The sequence below is a fragment of the Seriola lalandi genome, unplaced genomic scaffold (genome assembly GCF_002814215.2).
Source record: "Seriola lalandi dorsalis isolate HSWRI2012SDOR001 ecotype SW California unplaced genomic scaffold, Sedor1 jcf7180002054520, whole genome shotgun sequence".
NCBI lineage: Eukaryota > Metazoa > Chordata > Actinopteri > Carangiformes > Carangidae > Seriola > Seriola lalandi.
In genome coordinates this window covers 1,182,686-1,203,653 of record NW_019525073.1, presented here as the reverse complement: position 1 = coordinate 1,203,653, position 20,968 = coordinate 1,182,686, and the positions used below count along the sequence as shown (strand labels likewise).

General features: G+C 38.7%; 2 protein-coding genes across 2 annotated transcripts; one reads left to right on the top strand and one right to left on the bottom strand.

Moving 5' to 3' along the window:
- The first annotated feature begins 1,569 nt into the window (after positions 1 to 1,569).
- Positions 1,570 to 3,060, top strand: bcdin3d (BCDIN3 domain containing). The gene is made up of 2 exons (XM_023414053.1): positions 1,570 to 1,575; positions 1,617 to 3,060. Exons 1-2 carry the CDS (start codon positions 1,570 to 1,572, stop codon positions 2,166 to 2,168), a joined length of 558 nt encoding a protein of 185 aa, XP_023269821.1. The 3' UTR covers positions 2,169 to 3,060.
- An 8-nt stretch (positions 3,061 to 3,068) lies between these two features.
- On the bottom strand, positions 3,069 to 20,902 carry ppp4r1l (protein phosphatase 4, regulatory subunit 1-like). The gene is made up of 20 exons (XM_023414068.2): positions 20,767 to 20,902; positions 18,965 to 19,009; positions 18,280 to 18,409; positions 15,641 to 15,747; positions 15,300 to 15,442; positions 14,920 to 15,066; positions 14,097 to 14,204; positions 12,913 to 12,978; positions 12,453 to 12,611; positions 11,837 to 11,961; positions 10,708 to 11,237; positions 10,275 to 10,588; positions 9,742 to 9,828; positions 9,400 to 9,585; positions 7,950 to 8,111; positions 7,540 to 7,640; positions 7,114 to 7,234; positions 6,283 to 6,417; positions 5,782 to 5,923; positions 3,069 to 5,240 (listed from the first exon to the last, which is right to left on the bottom strand). The coding sequence occupies exons 1-20, from the start codon at positions 20,771 to 20,773 to the stop codon at positions 5,095 to 5,097; spliced, it is 2,961 nt and encodes a 986-aa protein (XP_023269836.1). The 5' UTR covers positions 20,774 to 20,902; the 3' UTR covers positions 3,069 to 5,094.
- Positions 20,903 to 20,968: the final 66 nt, after the last annotated feature.

Sequence of the window (20,968 nt, the reverse complement as noted above, 5' to 3'; positions counted from 1 at the left end):
AGTATAGTAAGATATGAAATGTCATAGTATAGTTAGGCATAAAAAGTCACAGTATAGTTAGGCATAAAAAGTTATAGTCTATATAAGGCATAAAAATGTTATTTTACATTAAGTCATGAAGTCATACTATAGTGAGGCATAAAAAGTCATAAAAACGACATAGTATAGTAAAGCATAAAATGTTATAGTATAGTAAGGTATAAAAAGTCTTAAAAACGACGTAGTATAGTAAGGCATATTAAAGTCATAGTATAGTAAGGCATAAAAAGTCTAAAAAACGACATAGTATAGTAAGGTATAAAAATGTCAGAGTATCATGAATCATAAAAAAGTCATATTATAACAAGTCATCAAGTCATAGTGTAGTAAGGCAAAAAGGTCATAGTATAGTTAGGCATAAAAAGTCATAGTATAGTAAGGCATAAAAATGTTATTTTACATTAAGTCATGAAGTCATAGTATAATAAGGCATAAAAATTCATAGTATAGTAAGGCATAACAAGTCACAGTATAGTACGGCATATAAATGTCAGAGTATCATGAGTCATAAAAAAGTCATATTATAACAAGTCATCAAGTCATAGTATAGTAAGGCAAAAAGGTCATAGTATAGTTAGGCATAAAACGTCATAGTATAGTAAGGCATAAAAATGACATTGTATAGTAAGGCATAAAAACGACATTGTATAGTAAGGCATGAAAAGTCATAGTATAGTAAGGCATTAAAATGTCAGTATAGTAAGGAATAAAAATGTTATAGTATAATAAGTCTTAAAAAAATACATGAAATGTTATAGTATAGTAAGGCATAAAAAGTCACACCATAGTAAGGCATAAAAAGTCACAGTATAGTAAGGCATAAAAAGTCATAGTATAGTAAGGCATAAAAATTCATACCATAGTAAGGCAAAAAAGTCATAGTATATTAAGGCATAAAAATTCATAGAATAGTTAGGCATAAAAAGTCATAGTATTGTAAGAAAAAAAAAAGTCTTAGTAAAATAAGTCATAAAGTCATAGTATAGTAAGACTTGAAATGTTATAGTATAATAAGGCAAAAAAGTCATAGTATATTAAGGCATAAAAATTCATAGTATAGTAAAGCATAAAAAGTCGTAGTATAGTAAGGCATAAAAATGTCATAGTATAATAAGTCTTAAAGACATGAAATGTTATAGTATAGTAAGGCATCAAAATTACATAGTATAGTAAGGCATAAAAAGTCATAATATAGTAAGTCAAAGACATAGTATAGTAAGGCAAAAAAATCATAAAATGTCATCATGTATTTAGGCATAAAAAGTTAAGTCAACTGTTTTGGGGCTCCCTGCAGCCATTTAGTAGGCTAATGCCTTGATGTGGCCTTGAAACAAATCCAACTCCATTTGTTCATTTCCAATAATGTAACCGATGGTGTCTTTCATTAAACCTTGATGACATCAGGGTTATTTTTCAAACTTTCATCAGAGCAACAGAAGACATTACACAACAGTGTTTACAGTAGCAGTCTTCACGATGAGTAAACACAACTTCATGTGTCAAATTGGTTGATTTCCCCTTTAAATCACCATGGTGGTAAGAGATGTCCTCTTTTTGTTTCTCTCTGTGAATGGCAGGACCTGAGTGTCGCATTTTATAAGCATCTGGTGAAAGAGCCCGTGTGTGGAGAAGACTCAGACAGGAGCAAAGTTCATCTCCTGGGCTTTGACCTGGACGAGGCTCTTATTCAGCGGGCTCAGCAGACCAACCCTCTGCCCAGCAGCATCTCCTTTATCCCTCTGGACATCACTACAGACACCAACCAGCTGCAGGATTACCTCAACCAGCGTAGCTGCTCCCGCTTCCACCTGAGTCTGTGCCTGGCTGTCACCATGTGGGTCCATTTAAACCACGGAGACTCTGGCCTGCTGCAGCTGATCTCACGCCTGGCCTCTCTCAGCCAGCACCTCCTACTGGAGGCCCAGCCTTGGAAGTGCTACCGCTCTGCGGCCCGGCGGCTGAGGAAGCTGGGACGCTCAGACTTCGACCATTTCAAGATGCTGAAAATTCGTGGGGACATAGCAGAACATGCCAGGGAGCATCTGGAGAGGCACTGCGGCATGGAACTCATCCGGAGCTTTGGCAGCACTGCATGGGATAGAAAACTGCTGCTATTCAGAAGGAAATGATAAAGAGGGAAAATGTCAAGTTTTCATCTGCTGCACACTGACAGTATTCAACATCAATTTGGATAATTCATCATACAATACATTTTTAAGATAAAGGTTAAAAACTTCAATAGTTTCAGCTTTTGAAAAGTGAAGATTTGTATTTCTTTATCTTAAGTGAGTATTCTTGGTTTCACAAAAGAAGCAAACCGAAGACATCCCCATGGGCTCTGGAGACTGATGATTTTTGACATTTATTAAGTATCATTTTATGGACCCGACTATTAATCCATGCATCAAGGAAACTGGCAGATTGATCTATAATGACAATTAGTACTTCAACTTACAATTATTTTCATTAATCTTTTAGTCTGAATGTCAGAAAGTAGTGAAAATATCCATCACAATTTCCAAGAGCCTGAGGGGACATCCTGAAATATCTTGTTTTGTCTGACCAATGTCCCAAAACATTCATTCAGTATTGATATAAAAGTGAGAGAAAAGCAGCAAATCTTCATGCATACTGAATAAGCTGGACTCAAAGAACCCTTTGCACAAAAATAATGAAATAATTTAATCAGTGAGTTATCAAAATGATTGCCAATTCAACTGGGAGTCACAGCTCTAGAGTAAAGCCAAACTGGCAGCTGTAGCTATTAACATTTAAACAATATTTATAGCTAAAACTGGAAGCAAATTTTTTGTAATTCATTTAAAAACACTTGACTGTAATTAACCTGCCTCAACACTGAATTATTTTATTAAAATAACTGTTTTAACTGTTCACTTTATGAATGCGCAATCAGTACCGTGCAGATTATATAATAAAACACTGTTTTTCATAATGAAGCAGCAATTCCCTTCTTTATCAGCTGACTGAACCACAGTGCTCAATAAAGAATTAAAAACTTAAGCTCAGCATTGTAATTTTCATCATTTTAATTACAGAATACTAAAAATAACATTACATAAAATGTCTTTTTAAAAGAAACCATTGAATATTACAAAGGTTGTAAATTTTGTAAAGTTAGGATATAAAATCTTTGAACAATGGTGCATAATTGAAAAGAAAAATAATTTTCATAAAATGTATATATTAACTGTTCTACTACATAAAAAATGAGATGGACACAAATTGCAGACAGATGAGATGAGCAGACACCGCCATTACCGCAGTGATCTCTCCTTTTGAAGGAAGAAAGACTTGAGATGCACAGCACACACCACAATCAGCTTAAGTTCTCAAGTTATGTCTATGAAAAAAAAAAAAGGGGGGAGGAGGGGTGTGAGGGTTTACATTTTACAACAGAGGAAAAACAAACAAGCTCAAGAGACTACAAAAAGTGACTTGGTGACTGCTCCCAATATTCACACATCTCAATGGGTAAAAACCCGACTAAACTGGCCTTGGTTCCATAAACACATACCATTTTCCACAGGTTTAAGCTGTACAAAGAGTAGCAAAATTTTGAGAAACCTCATACTTAAATCATTCCACCAAGACTGGGAATTAATGATCAGTTGTCTTTCAGTCTCCTCATACAGCCATTCCTATTTCCTACTGTACAACTGGTCAGTCAGATCCACTGAAAGCTACCATGGTCACATAATTCATATCAGGAGGTCAACCTTAAGGAACTGGAGTAGACTATACACAAGGGGAGGGAGGACAGGGGGGGCATGCATAATCCAACAGTGTGCTTGCTTTCTCACTCTTCCCTCCGAGTTTCACATCATCCTGTGGCACATCAATGTGAGCCCTTGTTAAGATGTTTCAGTCAACACCACAGAATCACTCCAAAAGAATCACCAATCGAGGACATTCAGCGCCTCTTTGAACCGCAGAAGTCTCTCTACATGTAGGACACACTGGCCAGTCATGTCCAAACAGAGGTATTTCAATAGTCTCCTGCCGTTTGGGAGACGCATTGTGTCACATTTTTGGTAGACAGACACAGAGTTTGAAGGTAAGGGGGGTGAGGGTTGGGGTTGGTCAACAGTTTGTTAAGGTGTTGTTTCAAAAATGTCAAAGATATGGTTTTAATCAAGAGTTATGCTGAGTGGCAGAATCACTGTTCCTTCTATGCAGTAGTAGTGGTTTCAGTGGCCCATGAAGGCCAGGTAGAGAAATGCAGAGAAAACGAGTGAATAAGAGAAGGTAGAAGGGAAACAGACAATAACCCAGAGGACATCTCAGAAGACGAAGCATGTCTGAGACAAGAGGCATTTGGGAGGAAATGAGGTGAGAGACACCAGCAGAGCTACTTGGTTTGGCTGGTCTGTTGCTCAGACAGCTGTAGTTTTGTCACCAGGGATCCAGGAGCTGCTGCTTATCATGTGAGCTAATAATGCTGTTTAGGTTCAGATGAGTCCCCCTGAGTTAGTGCACACGTCAGAGTCAGGCAGGCCTCGCCCGCTTGTTCGTTAAGAAATCCACAAAAAGAAGCAATAAGGAATTAAAAAAAAAAAAAAATCAATTCAGCAATTTCATAATCAAGCTTACAGTGAGCTTTGGAGAGAAAAAGCTCGTTGTAGTTTTACAAGTCTGTGATTGGGGAAGGATTGAGTCAATGTCGTTAGTGTGGAGGGTGAGAAAAAGTTCAGGCGAAAATACGGCAGCTCCCACAAAGCGATGCAGCCGACCTCTGAGTCCTGCTCATTTCCTGAAAACTCTTGAGAAGTATGCATTTGTGTGGTGAATGTAATGTGCGCTATGTAGTGCCCAACCAGAGACTGGGTTGTGTTTGTTTGAGCATGCCCATAATTATACTGTAATCTGAACATCTGACATGATTCTCAAGTGGTTGTTGGTGCAGGTCTGCCCAGCAGGTGAGTGGTTGGGGATCTGGTCAGGTGCTGGTGTTGCAGGTTGCGCTGACTGTGCGTCAGTCACACAGACAGGTAGGTAGACAGGCAGGTGGGCTGTAACAGGAGTTGGGTGCTGAGGCTAGATCAAAGGAGCCGTGTCTATCAGGCCTTTGTTGGGGTCCAGGCTGGCAAAGAAGCGGACGTCCCTGTCCTTGTCGGACTGCAGAGCCATCACTGTCTCTTCCAGCTCATCAGAGTAGGCGCAGCCTGGCTCCTTGAAGTATGCTGTAAACCATATACAGGACTCCGTTAGTAAAAGTAAAAACCTACCAGCAAAAAGCTACAGGGTGTGTGTAAGAGAAAAGGGACAGAACATGTGCTACAGCAAGAATAAGTAACTTTTGAAAGCGTTGTAACACCCAATGATAAAAAGCACCCTGTTGAGTTCAGTACACTTCAGAGTTACTTTTCTTGGTCTTTTTTTTTTTAGGTAGGTCATTGACGTTGTGACTCTTCTCTGCTTGTACTACTCATGTACTATATTTACCATTTACCATTATCCCGTAATAGCTTCCTGTGGCCTCAGAGGCTTTTGTTCCGTGCATTTAAGTCATAGCTCAACATTTTGGACATAGACAAATTCACTTTCTTTGAGTTTGATGAGAAAATTGACACCACTCTCATGTCTGTGTGTTAAATATGGACCTAGAGTCAGAGGTTGATTAGCTCAGCTTAACATAAAGACTAGAGGCATATGAAAATGTAAACATAAACAAAATGTAACAATCCCTTTAATCATATGTCAGTGAGTTCATTAGCATTTTACATTTCTCCATGACACTCTGTCGTAGCGCCTTGGCCACCAGTACGCGGACATTAGCCACTGGGTCTGAAGAGAGGCTGAGCAGGCTAGGCAGGAGGTGCTGGCTGAACTGGTCCATAGGCATACAGTCCTCCTCCACTATGGCCTAAAATATAAGGAAACATAAAACAGTCACTCAAACAGGTTGGTGTTACAGACAGGTATTTTCACACATGGGAGAAAAACAGTCACGTTCTTATCGGTCATCAGGTTGTCTAACATGGTCATTACATAAGATAACAACCAGTGTTTTGTCTGTATCCATGTAGCAATACTGCAGGATGGCATAAAGTAGCACTAAATTTTACATTCACTTCTAGAATCTCAAACCTTAAAATGTATGTTTTTAGTGAGAAATTTAAAAGGAAATAGCATTAAAATGTAGTTGAAAAACAGCTGGGGAGACGGTGCAAAAGCTGAGTTTCATCATCTCATGCAAAATAATGAGAGATAAACACAACAGACCTGGCAGATGAAGGCAAAGGCCTGCCTCCCCACCCACTTGGGACAGTGGCAGAACCTAACGGTGAGCTCGTTGATGAAGTTCAGGCCCAGATCATCAGCACCACAAGCATACAGCTTCTGGAGGATCTCTACAACCTGAAAACACATTTAAAGTTGTTTAAAGGAATAGTTAAACATTTTAGCAAATACACTTATTTTCTTTATTGGCGAGAGTTAGTTGAGAAGATTGATACCATTTGCAGGTAAGTGCAGTAAATATGAAGCAACTGCCTGCAGCCTGCTAGCTATGCTTGGCTAGACTGTAAACAATGGAATATGGCTTGTCTGGCTCTGTCATCTCTACATCTCACTAATTAACACATTGTATCTCATTTGATTAATCCATAAAAAAAAAACATGTAAAAATGCTGTACAGTCCTTTAATGGTTAGTTATGTTCCGGGCTTTCTTGGAATAGCCGAGTGCCTTTCTGGGGTCTCAAGGAACCAAATGAAAGTCTATCTCATCAGGAATATTAAGATTAACCAAAATGTTGAATTATTACGTAAACAAATGACAACTTAGCAGGTGTACAAGTGACTACCTAACTGCTGTCCATTGCCCTTGTAGACATGCTGAGATGATCAAACTACCACCTTCAGGGGATTACTTTATCTCACAACAACACACACTAATCATCATCCATCTGTGTGACTCATTCCCCTTTTGTTTAGAGTTTTCCAGTGTCTTTGCTCACCCAACCATCTGGCACAAGCTGCCAATGTATTTCCTCACCAGATGCTCCCTATACCAGAAGAAAAAACCCAAATCATACTATCTGCTGTAAACTTACCAGTTTGTATGAGATCCACCTGACCTCTGAGACTTTGTCAGAGCAGAGTGTGAGTGCTATCTGTCTGAGGTAGTCATACACATCGTAATGGCTGTACAACTCTATGATCAAGATCAGCTGCCTGGAAAGAGACAGGGATGGAGCAATTATCATATTAAATACCAATAACCAAAATAAAATAATCCACAATTTAAAATAGTCAATTATGGAAAGAAATTAGTAACTGCTTTGTTGAAACTGACAGTAGATTGACTTCACAATTAAATCTAACCAATACACTATGCTACAAGAGAAGAATTCAGTACTGCCATTCTGTTAATGAGCAGGACACTGATTGGAAGTCAGTCTAGATAAGAGTCTGCTAAAAATGTAAATGTAATTATTTCCAAATTCCTTCCTGACTAGAGGACGAAAAAGGAGACATACTCTGCCAGCTCATATCTGAATCTCCAGTTGCGACTGTTGTCCGTCACCATGAACTCCTGCAGCTGGTACAGATATTCTCTCCTCTTGTCTGCATGCAGCAGCTGCAGCAAAGAAATGCACATAAACCAGCTTGGTTATCTAGTGTTACCTGTAAACCAACTATGATTTTCTTCATCAAATCACAGAGCTGTTGTTGCATCCGAGTCCTTTTTGTCATCATATTCACAACAGTATTGCTTTAACATTATAGAGCAAACCAAACTTTTCTAGTATTGTGCTAATATTTAAACAGTATATGAAAAAAAAAAAAAGAAAAAAAGACCAAACTTACTAATCTTACCCACAAAAATTGTTATCACTCTTGGAACAGCAGCAGTTGAATCTATAAACATATAAATTTATAAACTTACCTTGAGGAAGTCATACAGGTGTTTGAGCACACCAATGCGGACCTCGTCCAGGTCTTTGAGGAAACCGTTGAAGATAGGGACCAGGTCAGCTGCCGTCAGCTGGTCTCCCAGGATAACTGCCAGCTCATGGATGGAGAAAGCCAGTGTACGCCGCACCTTCCACTAAGAGGGGGGAGGTAGGAGGGAGAGAAATACAAAAAGATTATAGCATCAGCCATGAACAAGCAAGTGTAATGAAAGAAAAAAAAATAGGTTGCTTTTTTGAATAGCAAAACAAAAATGTCTTATTGCATCTATGATTATACCACCTTATCAATAATTATAAAGTAAAATAAATTACTGAGAAACAGGTAATTTTATCTGAATCCATCAGTGACTAATGGTCCACTGCAATGCTGTCACGCTAACAGTGACATTCAGTGCTGATAATGAAGAACAGTGTGACCGAGTCACGCAATCACTGCAGCTATTTGAGGTGAAGCAACACCTTGTACATTTCCCTTTCTTGCTCACATTCTCAAATAATGCACTTGCATAACAAGAAGTGTCATGTTAAGGCCACTTTACACTGTTCAACTTTGATTCATCAAAAAAACAAAATGAAGACAATCATGAGAGAAATGTGGTAAAATACTTTTTGCATTAAAGACCAAAAGCCCACAATTAAACTGCTGCTACAAGCCACATTTACAAACCAACCAATCAGAATACGATAAAAAATAAGACACAGAAACAATGAATCTAAATTAGAGGGATAAAAACTGGACCATCAGACGATCATGATCATAAATTCTAAATATTATACTTAATTGAGGAAGGTTTTTAAAACATTCCCCTACATGTGTAACAAGGTCATCGACCCAGTTTGGCAGATTTTGTCATGGCTCTATGAGATCTTCATCTTTTATAATTGGAAATTATTCATTTTTTATTTTTGTCAGTGTGTTGTTTTTGCTGTGTGTTTTAATGGCTTGAGAGTGTCTGTTTGTTGGTATGTTGGCCAGTCCTCTAGGGGGCGAGCTGGGTCGGATGTGGATTTTGAAATAATATTTTAAGTGTAAAACCAAAAAACATCTGAATATCTGATGTTAATGTAGAAACATGTATTATTCACCACAGGGTCCTTCTGTAAAACATAAACCTTAACTACTAATGCTGTTTAATTGGAAATCAATACATTACTTTCCATCAGTCTACAAGATGACCAACGCTGAAACACTACACTATATCATCTTATCTTTATATAGGCTCTGACTATGACTAAAATCTTCTTATGGCAGAAAACCCTGAGCTCCAGTGTCAAAATTACATATCCTTGAGTTAAGAAATTTTAAAATGAGCTTTACTTAGAGCAATAATTTTGTCACAGTATGGCCAGTATTTTTCATGCAATTGAAACAGCAACTGTAATCCCCCATTACCCTCATGATTTCCCCATTTCTCTGCTTACCTGCACATCAGTAGCAAGGGTTTCATATGTGTCCTTGAGACAGTGCCAGTTCTGTCGTCCCAAAGTAAGAGCAACTCCCGGCAGGCTGAAGGCACAGTGTTTGGCTATCTCTGTATCCACCGTCTGGGCCCGGGCTGGGTCCGTCATAGAGAGGTACTGATCCAACAGCTGCTGGGGGATGACATTCTGGAGACACAGAGAGAGATTAAAGAGTTCAATGATCAAATGGGAACAGGGATGCACAATGAGAGGGTATTTAATAATACATATGTGAGCTATTCAATACCAGCAGTGAAGTGCAGATCAATATTTCCAGGATGTGTGAGAGAAGTGCTTACTAACCTGGATCTTAGGCTTATCCTCAGACACTGGGCTGTGAGCTGAGTCTTCCTTTCCCTCCTCCTCCACACTCTCAATCAGTTCAGACTCCTGAGGAGAATACAAATATTCACACACAGACCATTAGGGAACAAACAGATGTACATGTTTACTGAGTAAAGGAGTAAATGCAAAATTGCAATTCATTGGAAAATTGATTTTTTTGTATTCAGCCCTACTTGCCAGCCCACTGTCAGTCCTGATCAGACCACACCCACACAATAACAACTGTTTAACTTTCAACGTTGCCGAATTACTCATGAATACATATGAACCAATTTCAGGGCGCTTTAAATGGAGATAAGATCTGATCATGTACGATATATCCATCAACTGCTGTGGTGGTGCCATTAACAGGAGAAAACACTACAGAAGAACTCTTTGCATCAAGTATAATTCCATCTTAAATACAGTAAATGTATGTAGTTATATCTGTGCAGCAATATAATATACAACATCTGTTTTAACACACTGCAATAATCTGAATTGTCTCGTACTAGAACAGGGGAGTCGGGAGGAGACTCTTCCTGGTCCTCCAGGGGCTCAGTCTGTGTCTCTTCATCTCCTTGCTCCTGCACAGGACTCGACTCCATAGCTGGGGGAGTTTCTGTCGTTTGCTCCTCTTCTGTGGGGCTCTCATCACTCTCTGACTGAACCTCCACAGATTTGCTCTCAACAGACGGGCTCTCTGTGTTGCTCTCAGGTTGCATTTCTGGCTGGGGTTCAGTCGGGCTGTTGTCTGGTGGGCTGTTGTCTGCTGGACTGTCGAGCTGGGCTGCCTTCAGAGCTGCTGACAGCACCTGGACTTGAGCTGGAGGCAAATTACACATGCACAGCTCAATCTATATGCCAATAAAGTGCCAAAGTAAATACACAGTGACAGCAGGTGATCAAATGTAATTCACAAAGATTCTGGCTCTGTATACTCACCTTGTACATCTGGGTCATCCATGTGCGGTTGCAAACAATCCAGAACCTTCTGGATCTGGTCACTTGTAGCTTTGCCATGACTCAGCTTGGAATCAAGACAACCATCTTCAGGTTCCTCCTCCTCCTCCTCTGCTTTCTCTTTCTTTTCCTCCCACTCTGTCACTTCCTCTGATGTTTGACAACTTAACATCTCCAGTTCCCCGCTGATGTCTGGTAAAGGAGACCTCCAGTAGTGGAAAGAATTAAAGTTCTCATCTGTCTGCTCCGTGTCTTTTGTGTTCCTTGCGTTGTTTGTAGTCGTAGGGCTGACGTTGCTGTTTGAGACATTATGGGTGAAACCGCTGTGCATCTCTCCAGGAGCTGAAGTGTGGTTTTCGTCAAAGTTGTGCATGTCCTCGCTGTCAGCTACTGACATGTGCTCTGGGGACGGTGTGGCACGGCCGTCCTGGTTGGGAGGTGTGTGAGCAATGGTTCTTTCTGTGTGGCAGCCACTGATACCGGAGCAGTTCAGGGAGTTAAGGGAGCAGTCGCTGAAATGGGAGTAACAATATTTATAGGAATACTTATAACTAATACAGAATAAAGGAAAGGGGAAGTACTGTACTTGTCATCAGCCTCTTTCTAAATGTTGGTCAAACCTAGTCTAGCCTAGTGTAAATGGAGCATTTAAGGGTAAATTTCAAACTCTATAAAGTACGTCTATGATGGTAAAAACGATTTTCTGGAAAAAAAAGGATTCAGGGAAAATGCTTCTACATCAACTTCAATTCCTTGTATTCCCTTGTTTCTGCAGTCAAACCTTGAAGCAAATGGATAAAACTGGCCTTTCCTGTTCAATCCTAGTGAATTATGAACATGATTCATTAGGCCAATGATGCAATACTTTAAGCTGTGTCTGTGCCAACACAAACTCATACTTGGATTGTGCCACAGCATTTTGCTGTAATTACTGTATCAACTGATAAAGAGTTCACTAAATAAAATTACAATACAGTCTTCACCTAACTTTGACCCAAGATACACAAAACAGAACATTGACACTATTATAATTTGAACAGACTAAAGAAGAAACATCATTATGTGTCTCGTTTAATGTCTGCTGTTAGTTGTGAGGTTCACGTGGTCTTACCCTTCTAATGTACACCTGGGGACTTCTAGTAGGGCGCCGTCCTCTCTGAAGTGAAGGCCTGTGCTGGAAGGGTTGGCAAAGGTGGAGATGAAACGTCCTAGAGACTGAAAGGCAGCCTGGCGCACCTGTAAGTGGAAGAGGAAGGAATCTGTCAGTTTAACTGTGACTACAAAGAAGTGTATTAGGTTTTAGGCCAAACATCCAAATTTGGTTAGAGTCTTAAGGTATTAATGAACAGAGCTTTATGGGTCACCATTTTAAAAGTCAGATCTAGTCCAAAATAATACACAGATGTTGACAATGGAACCGTATGCAGTTCTGTTTATACTACGCTGGGTGTCTGCAAAACTGCCAGTTAAGTGATGAAAGTTTTGGAGATTTTTTGAAAGTACTGAAAAATAGAACATTGTCATCTAAATAAACATAAAGTACACAGCTCAAAATCAGGAACAGGAGGATGCATACCATGCTCAGGAAAACAAACATTCTAGATTCAAGAGCTCAGTAATAAGTGCTCTATTTTCATCATAGTACAGAGGAAGTTACACATAAATGTGCCAATCCTTTTATGCAATTGTATGAATTACAATTTTTCCTGTATACGTGTGTGTCTTACCCAGCGGGACTGGTCACTGATGAGGCTTATGAACAGGGGGGACAGTTTTGCACGTCGCACCTCTGGAGAGGTGGAATTGGAGACCATCATGAAGCACTCAGCGCAGGCTTTCCTGATGCCCCACAGACTGTCTGAGCACAGATCGAAGAACTTGGGCATCTATATTAAAAGCAAAACTAGTCAGTGCAACTTTAAATTAACATTGAGTGTTTCAAGTGTGAAGGGATTTGTATACACGAAGGGTGCACACAAACTTGTGGTATGGTACAAGTAACTTATTAACTTGATAAACCGTGAAGCTGCATGACAGTATTTAAACACACCTAACTTGACGCATGCGATGCGTTATGCGTTAAGCATTGACTCAGGAAACGCATGAAGGACACCAATGATTAACTTTCATGTTCCATAATGACGTAAATGTAAATACGTAATGAAAATGGAGTCTCAAGTCTCTCACCAGTAGTTTTTCTGTGGCCTCCTGACCAACAATAGAACAAAATTCTCCAAAATTTGCAGCACAGACCTGTAAGACATAAATAATACAAACATGATAAGTACACTGACACCCTTCTTAAGACCCAAATAAAAGATGCTAATAATAATAATTTATACCATAAGAGAAAAGTCAGGATAAGTTATAGATTTAAGAGGAGAGTCAACAGGATGCCAAATTGCCAAAATTGCCAAATTTTTTCTAGCTCAATCACATAGTATATCAGTAGGGTTTTCACTGCTGTGTGCTATGGTTAAGTGGCCATTGCCGAGCAACATGAGACATGTGCATTTGTTTTAGTGTAATGTCCTGGGATTGTTTGCATTGTTTACATGCATTATTCACACAGCCTTGTTGAGAAAACCTCCCCATTGGTCTGGCATCTGGACTTTGCTCAGAAAAAACAAACTTAACTACAATGATTTGATCATATTTGTTTTTCATAACATGTAAACCTCAAAATGTAAATTCGGAAAAAATGCAATACAAGATCACATTTGCAATAGCTCCAAAAGCTTTAACTTTTTTTTTTACAATGAAGTTGCACAACATCTAAATGTTCGAATCAATAAAAATTTTTATTTTTTTCCTGCAAAACCATCATACATCATCTGCATTGGCTTAATATGTGTAAAGCTATATTCCAATTGTACAATTTCCCTGACAATACTGTTGGAAAATTGTCTGATGGCTCACTGAACAAGACTGAAGCCCTGGGCAACACAAGCAACAAAAAAAAGTAATGAACTTCAAAGTTTAGCTTATTGAGAAGAGGGAGGTTTACTTGATTAAAAAAAAAGTCTCACCGCTACAAATAGCCAAAAAATTATTCACCATGTCTGACCACCTTTGGAGCTCTCAAAAACTTTTCCCCAACTGGCACCAGTTCGCCAGAGAATTAACATTCCTCAGAAAACAACAGTATAGTGTGGGCTAAGTTGATGCGCAAAACAGAATTAAAGCATTGAATTAAAGTTATTGAATTTATCCTCGTGGAACTCCAAAACACAATTAAACTCTTGCTCAAGTGAGAGCTGGCTCAGTTATCACCACAGTTTGAAACAGAATATCTTGTAGGTAATTTCAGACTGTAACAAGTATCTTGATCTTTAAGCTGGAGGATGTAAACATGGTTTGGGGGTTGTTACCTTGCGGACTTGGAAGAGTCGGGCATCACTGCACAGGTCACAGAAACGAGGCAGTAGTAGGTGCTCCACTGTGTCTTTGCTCAACATGGTGACAACTTTACACATGATCTGTAAAAGGACATATATGGAGAGCATTTAGTGCCATCACAACTCAAGACTGTGCTTCAATTACATCACTACACTGCAGTGATGACTGAAAACTAGTTGAAAATTGAACTGAAAAGCTTTATAGAAAGTCAAATACTGTGCCACTGAGGGAGAAACAATCAGGGACTGGATAGGAAGTGTGTGTGAGAGTTATATAAGAGGTTATGTGTGTTAATAGGGGCTGAACCTGATTTGACAAAACTTGATTTGATTTGGGTGAACTGAATGAGTGAATAGCTAACAACTAAATACAATATAAATAATACAGAATATAAATAATAATCACATTTAAAGTCTGTGCATGGAATTCAAAATGATGCATTACAAATCCATTCAGGAAATGCATTTATACTTTGACAGTTCAATAACACATGACAAATTTCAATTCATACCATTCAGAAACAATATCTGCTGGCATCAGTCATGCTCTATAAAACAAGAGCCTGTCGACTGGATTAGACAGGCAATGACTGATCACCAAGTAGCAATAAAAGAAACCCACTCTCTCTCTGGCTGCATTGAACTTATACTGATTTAATAGGTGAGCCTTTATAGTCTAAAGCCAGTTTGTCTAGTACGTCTGCGGTTTTTAGCTATATTTCAGTCAAGCTTACTACCATAATACTGAATAACAGACAGCTAAAAGAAAACTTAGAACACAAGTGGATTTTCTTACAGCAACAGCCTCTATTTTGTAGTCATCATCACTCCTGGGTTCTGTGAGGTCTAGCAGAACTGGACAAACTTTGGTCTCCATGTCAGCTTTAGAGATGAGGCCCTGCTCCAACAGAACGAGCAGCGCTGCCTGGCTTGTCTTCCGCACCTAGAAAGATGGAAGCAGGTTTAGAATCTTTTTTTTTTTGTTTGTTTGTTTTTTTTAAACTTTGCACAAATAAATCTGATTGCTTTTTATACTTTACTTATTCTATTTAAGTTGAGAAAATCACCCAACAAAAAATAAACAACAAACATCTAATATGTTAGAAGTAGAAGAAAAGTATATTCTTAGTGAGTAGTGATTTTTGTCAGCTAGAAAACCATAAATCTAAAACCTACCTGGTTATTTGGATCAGTGAGATACCGGACTACAATTGGTACCAAGTATCTTGAGAAAGCGGCTGGGAAGTTGGGCCGACTTTCATGTAAAAACATTGCAATGTTGGGGACCTGCTCCATCAGTTCTGCTCGCACTGTGGGCTCTGAGTACACAAATCACATTACATGATTATGGAACAAAGATAAAACAGGTGCATTATACCTTCAACCATGTAGAGATTAAATCCAAAGGGATGAATTGTTCTTATTAAAAATACAAATTGGATTGGATTAATATTAGGCTGTGGCAGATTAATCTAAAGACATGACAACTAAACAGGTGAAAAGGAAAATGCATCTACCTCCATCTTCTGACATTCTGGCAACTGTCTCCATGACACTGATAAAGTCATTTTCATTGTCACTGAATTCTCGAAGCACATCAAGCAGGCCACGAGCCACGATCTGCCTGGAAAGCAACAGGAGCTTTGAGTTAGTAGACTGTCTGCCAATACCTACAAGTGCAGGGTGCATAGAGCGTAACACACAGCACTGACAGAGCTGTCAAGTACATTACACCCACATGTATTGGAAATGACAGGAGGGGTTGAACCCTTCAAAGCTGAGTATGAAAAGCATGACGACAGGAGCTAAACACATTTGTGTAGGGACAACAGAGCAGTAGTAAGTGTTTGCAGAGGAACTGTGATGATTCAAAAAACCACATACTCAGTATACCTGGCAGGCTTTTACTATTTACAAAGCAGAAAGTACCACATTAAAATCCACACATAACACAAAATATCCTTAACAACCTATTATAAACAGGGAGTACTCTTGTCAACTTAATGCCATGTTCAGACAGACACCATCCACCCAGGGCTCTACTTAAAGTCTTTTTGCATTCCTGAACTATAGAGTTAACACGGGTATGTGATTAGTAAATACACAGGAATGCAGAGTCTCGTCCAGATGACTATGAAAAAACATGTCTGGAGATGACTTAAGATGTGTCAGTCTAATATTTCAATTTCTGATGCCTTCTTTTATTAGTGCAAATAACACATTTTCTTGTTTTAAGGTTTAAATGGCATATAAGAAAAACAGTAAAAAATGTAACTTTACTTACTAAGAAAGTCACATCAATGCTGAACAGTCACGTGATGGAGTTTAACTCCTTTATAATGATGATGAAAACTTATTCTGAATATTATCCGGCTAAATCCTCTCATCAAGTGATACTTCTCTGCCATTTGACAGATGTTTCCTTGTTACTATGTTCCACTTGGTTGCAGATGTTTCCTTGTTACTAAGATTGACTAGGAGTGGCACAACGTTTTCAACACCATCGTCACCACGAGATGACATCTACACTACAGCAGAGACATCTGAAATCATGGTTCACTTGTCAAACAGGGTTCTATAACTGAAATGCCAAAACTAGATTAATTCTCTTTCTGGTAACACACATGAAAATAATCACAAATAAACACTACCTTGAAGAAAAATACAAATGAGTGATAACCAAGAAATAAAGTGGCCTTTGCATGGATTGAAGGCCACAGTGTAGAAATAAGGATGCAGCTCAAGTTCATTAACATTACTGTGGACATAGCCATGGTCAGAAAGGAAAGAGAAGCTTGATTAAAAGCATATTTTTGGCTGCATTTTTATGTATTGTAATGTGTAACTTTGTATTTGTGAATTATAAAGAACTAAGCTTTGAATGGATATCTTTACTTTCCACCTCAGTTACTGCAGCCCTAAGTTTTGAATAATTTTATCTCAAAAAGCTGACTACCAACAGCTGTAGTAGCTAACTAAGAGATATGGGAGTTCTGAATGAAGTTTTAGCATATCAAACTACAATATGGCAAACATCTCAATCCATAAAACAGCTCTGGGTGGCTTTGGGTACATTGCACTGAGCCAGTTATGAACACCTGGGGCCTGTATGATGAAGTGAGTTCGACTTAGTCTGGCTCTCTTTGCGTTAACCTTGCTTCACTGAGCCTAACATGAACTGTCCTGAATAACGTGTATCCCAAAACTGGTTACAAAACTGGCTCAGTTGGGTTTTACCATGCAGCTACAAACGTTTCCGATTGTAAGAGGCAGAATTGTAAATTACATGTGATATCATCAGAACCCTTAATGAAATACTTAATGTGACAAGAGATTGAATGATGATGCCCACAGGTAAATTTGCTTAAAACAGCAGAGAGTGATATTCAACAAGGTGAAATTTAAGAAATATAATCACATAACCAGAATAGAATAAGCAGCTGTAACACTGGAAATATTTTCCAAATATTAAAGTAAGGTTAATGCTATGAATATGTACAGGAATCAGTATATATGTCTTTAGTGTGAGTGAAATGTTTGACATTTGTAATCATGGGGAATATTTAACTATGTGGATTATTTTTCTAATAAAAGACAACGGGAGGTTTAGTTTTTCATTGCCAGTTATAATCATGTTATTCTGAGCTGCACTGATTGCAAAAGCATCTACACTGTCAGGAATCATGTTGGCAATAACAGGATCTTTTTGCAATTGAAATAGAGCATTTATTGTCATTATGTAGTTACTTTGTATGGTAAACTATTCCCTTCCATGACATGTGGAAAGACTGGAACAGCAAAATTATTTGACTCATCTATAAAAATCTATATTGCTCTTCATTATTCGTCACTATTGTAAGCTCTTTTGTCACTGTCAGGATCCTGTAGGAATGATGACTCCAGTTTTCCCAGTGATCTGACCGGTTTGTAGTCAGGCTATTGGCAGGTTTTCCTTTGATCCGCTGGAGTGTTCTGGAGCAGGTTACCTATGCAACATGGTGATCTACCCTCTGTTTTGTGATCCTAGAAAACCTGAATTAAGACCAAACGTAGCTGGATAACCCACTAATCTCGTTTCGTGGTACAGGCTTCTTATTGTCTGATATTAACCATTTTGTCTGTTTTGGGTGTTTCCTGGACACAGGGCTCCACTTACCTGTTGAAAACATTCTCACTGAAGGCATACTTCTCTAGCCTCCCAAGAGGAGTTAGGTTGTCTTGTCCTGCATCAAGGAAGGCTGTGATGCGGATGCCGTCACACTCTGAACCATAGTCATCAAATCCAACTGTGGGAGAGAGACAAAAGTAATTTTAGAGTAACACAAATTGGAGCAATGTCTGAGACACACTTACAATGCCTACAAAAACTAAACATTTATCCTTAGGACACTGACAGATATACCGCAGTATTTACAGTGTCATGTTGATGATACTGAGTCACACTAAATGTCAGGAATTAAGAACCTCCAATGTGTGGATAAAGCAGAAAGACTCAAGTCTAACTGATTATTCCATTTAATGGTCCAACTATAAATACACACTGGCTTTGCAGTTGGATCTAAATGCTGTTTCATCACCCTGGCTAATGTAGACAACAGGGACCGCTGGTCTGTATAACTGCTAATAATAGCATGGCGTAAAACCCTGAAATACTGTTGACAGCTTTAAATTTCACATGGGTGAATGGGGTTGCCTAGAAAGATGACACTTCCATATATACCCTACTGCTGAAAGCAGGGAAAACAAAGTTCCACATATCATATATGCAAGAAAGTAATCCTTCAATCCAGGTATTGTTTAATGTGATTTTGTAAGCAGATTAAAATAACTGGAGTACTTACAGTCGTCCAAATCATCATGGCCATCTTCAAAGTATAAAGATAGACCTGCAAGGACAAGACAATTAGAGGAGTGGGGGGTTGATGGTGGAAGATTTGTCATCAATATACCATCACTGTCTTTATACACCAGTCTGCCCTACAAAATGAAAAGAAGTTCTGGGTTTGCAGGTTTACAAGCTGCAAATTACTAAGAGGGGACAAAGTGTCCTTCAATAACATTGACAATAAATCACAGTGATAATGCTGATTAATCACTCTGCAAAACCGATACGTGCAATCACAGGACATTATCGGAGTAGTAATGTATAAGAGAAGAAATCAAAATAAATCATTAAATGTCAAAGTAATGTTTTTTCTCAAGCAGGGATCCAAAGGCTATTAAAACTACTAATACCTAGACTACCTATAAGATCTTTCTTTGAATTGTAACAAGCCCCTCTCACCCAAACTCCCTTTTTTATTCTCATTTGGTGACACAAGAAAATTATATTCCTTTTCCTTTGTGAGAATTAGGTCTGCAATTCATGATTATTTTCTTTATTGATTAATCTGCAGATTTTAGTGTGATTACTTGATTAATGTTTGGGTTAAAAATGGTCAGACAAAACAGTGAACAATGATATATTTCTCACAATAACATTTTTCTAAAGCACAACGTTCGAAACAATGTTCTTTTGTCCAAATCCAAAAATACTCAGTTAACTATCACAAACATAAGATAAAGAAAAACTAGCTCACAATTAGAAATTAATAGATTATCAAAAAAGCTGTTGATTATTTTTTTCTTAAACAACTAATTGTAACGTCAATAAAGAAAGGGGAAAAAACTAAAAATACAAAGGAGGTACTAAATCAGAATTCTAAGAATTCTTCCCTGCAAAATTTCTTATCTTGCCGTTGGAAAATTATCTTTTTAGTTTGGTTTCACATTATCATGCAGTCAAATGAGACAGGGAAACTTGTCTTGTTCAGAGGTGATTTTCAACGTCTTTACATCATATTTGTGTGATAATATAACATACTGACACTACAAGAAGACTTTCTTTTAGGATAAGTATTCAGTACCACCCAGTACTAGACACAGGACAATAGTAGGGAAGCGTAGTCAAAAGAAAAGCCCAGAAATAAGTCCCAGAAGGAGAAGCATGTGGTGGGACGGCTAATGTCTGTGTTTACAGCTGGGCAAGCAAGGGAATGTGCTTCAAATATAAAAACAACTCTCATCTAGAAAAGACACATTAAACATGGTATTTCATGAGTGGAGTAAATAACGTTACGTGTGTTTTATTAACAGCAACAAGGACCAGGTTGGCAAAGAATAACATCTCCCCTTTGTTATGGTATAAAGGAGGATTTGGCCAGCTTATGGCTGAAAATGACTTTAGCAACTTGGCTAACGTTAGCTAGGTCACCTCGCTAGCCCTTGCTATGACAACAGTTCGATAATAAACGCGGCTGAAGGCGTTCGATAGTTTCTAACTACAGAATAAATTGGTGATTTAAAATAAAACTACACATACTGTGAAGTTATACGCTTTAGATATAGCCCCAAAGCAACCCATTTCGATACCGCTGAGTAGCTTTCGTTAGCTAGCTAGCTAGCGGTGCTAAGTTTGCTAACACGGCTTGTCCAGCCCTTTCGCTTGACTTGAAGCTAACAATTCGCCTTGGAATAGCACAAATGTAGCGAAGCAGGCGCCGCTATTTTAACAGTTGCATTTCTGACGAGCATAATACGGCTTTGTAAGTGCCAGAAAGGCGTCAAAATATATAAGAAAACACAGTTTAAAAAGTGCCATTACCTGCCATCTTGAGTCTCGGCTCGGCTCTGCGGGGCCGCTGTCCCGGTGAGGGCTGTCACCGCACAGCTGTCACTCAAACACGGTAGCAAACTACTTCCTGAGAGCACTTCCTGACGCTGATATTCACCGGTGGTTTATTCTGTAAACAACTCAACGGATAAACTGTTTTTCTCAGCTTGGGCACACAGTCGACATAACTGGG

Excerpts from the sequence above, each read along its gene's own strand:
- ppp4r1l (XM_023414068.2), bottom strand. Across the intron at positions 12,979-14,096 it reads GACTCTTCCAAGTCCGCAAG|GTCTGTGCTGCAAATTTTGG; the intron begins GTAACAACCCCC and ends TATGTCTTACAG. Across the intron at positions 5,241-5,781 it reads ACAGAGTGTCATGGAGAAAT|CATACTTCAAGGAGCCAGGC; the intron begins GTAAAATGCTAA and ends TATGGTTTACAG.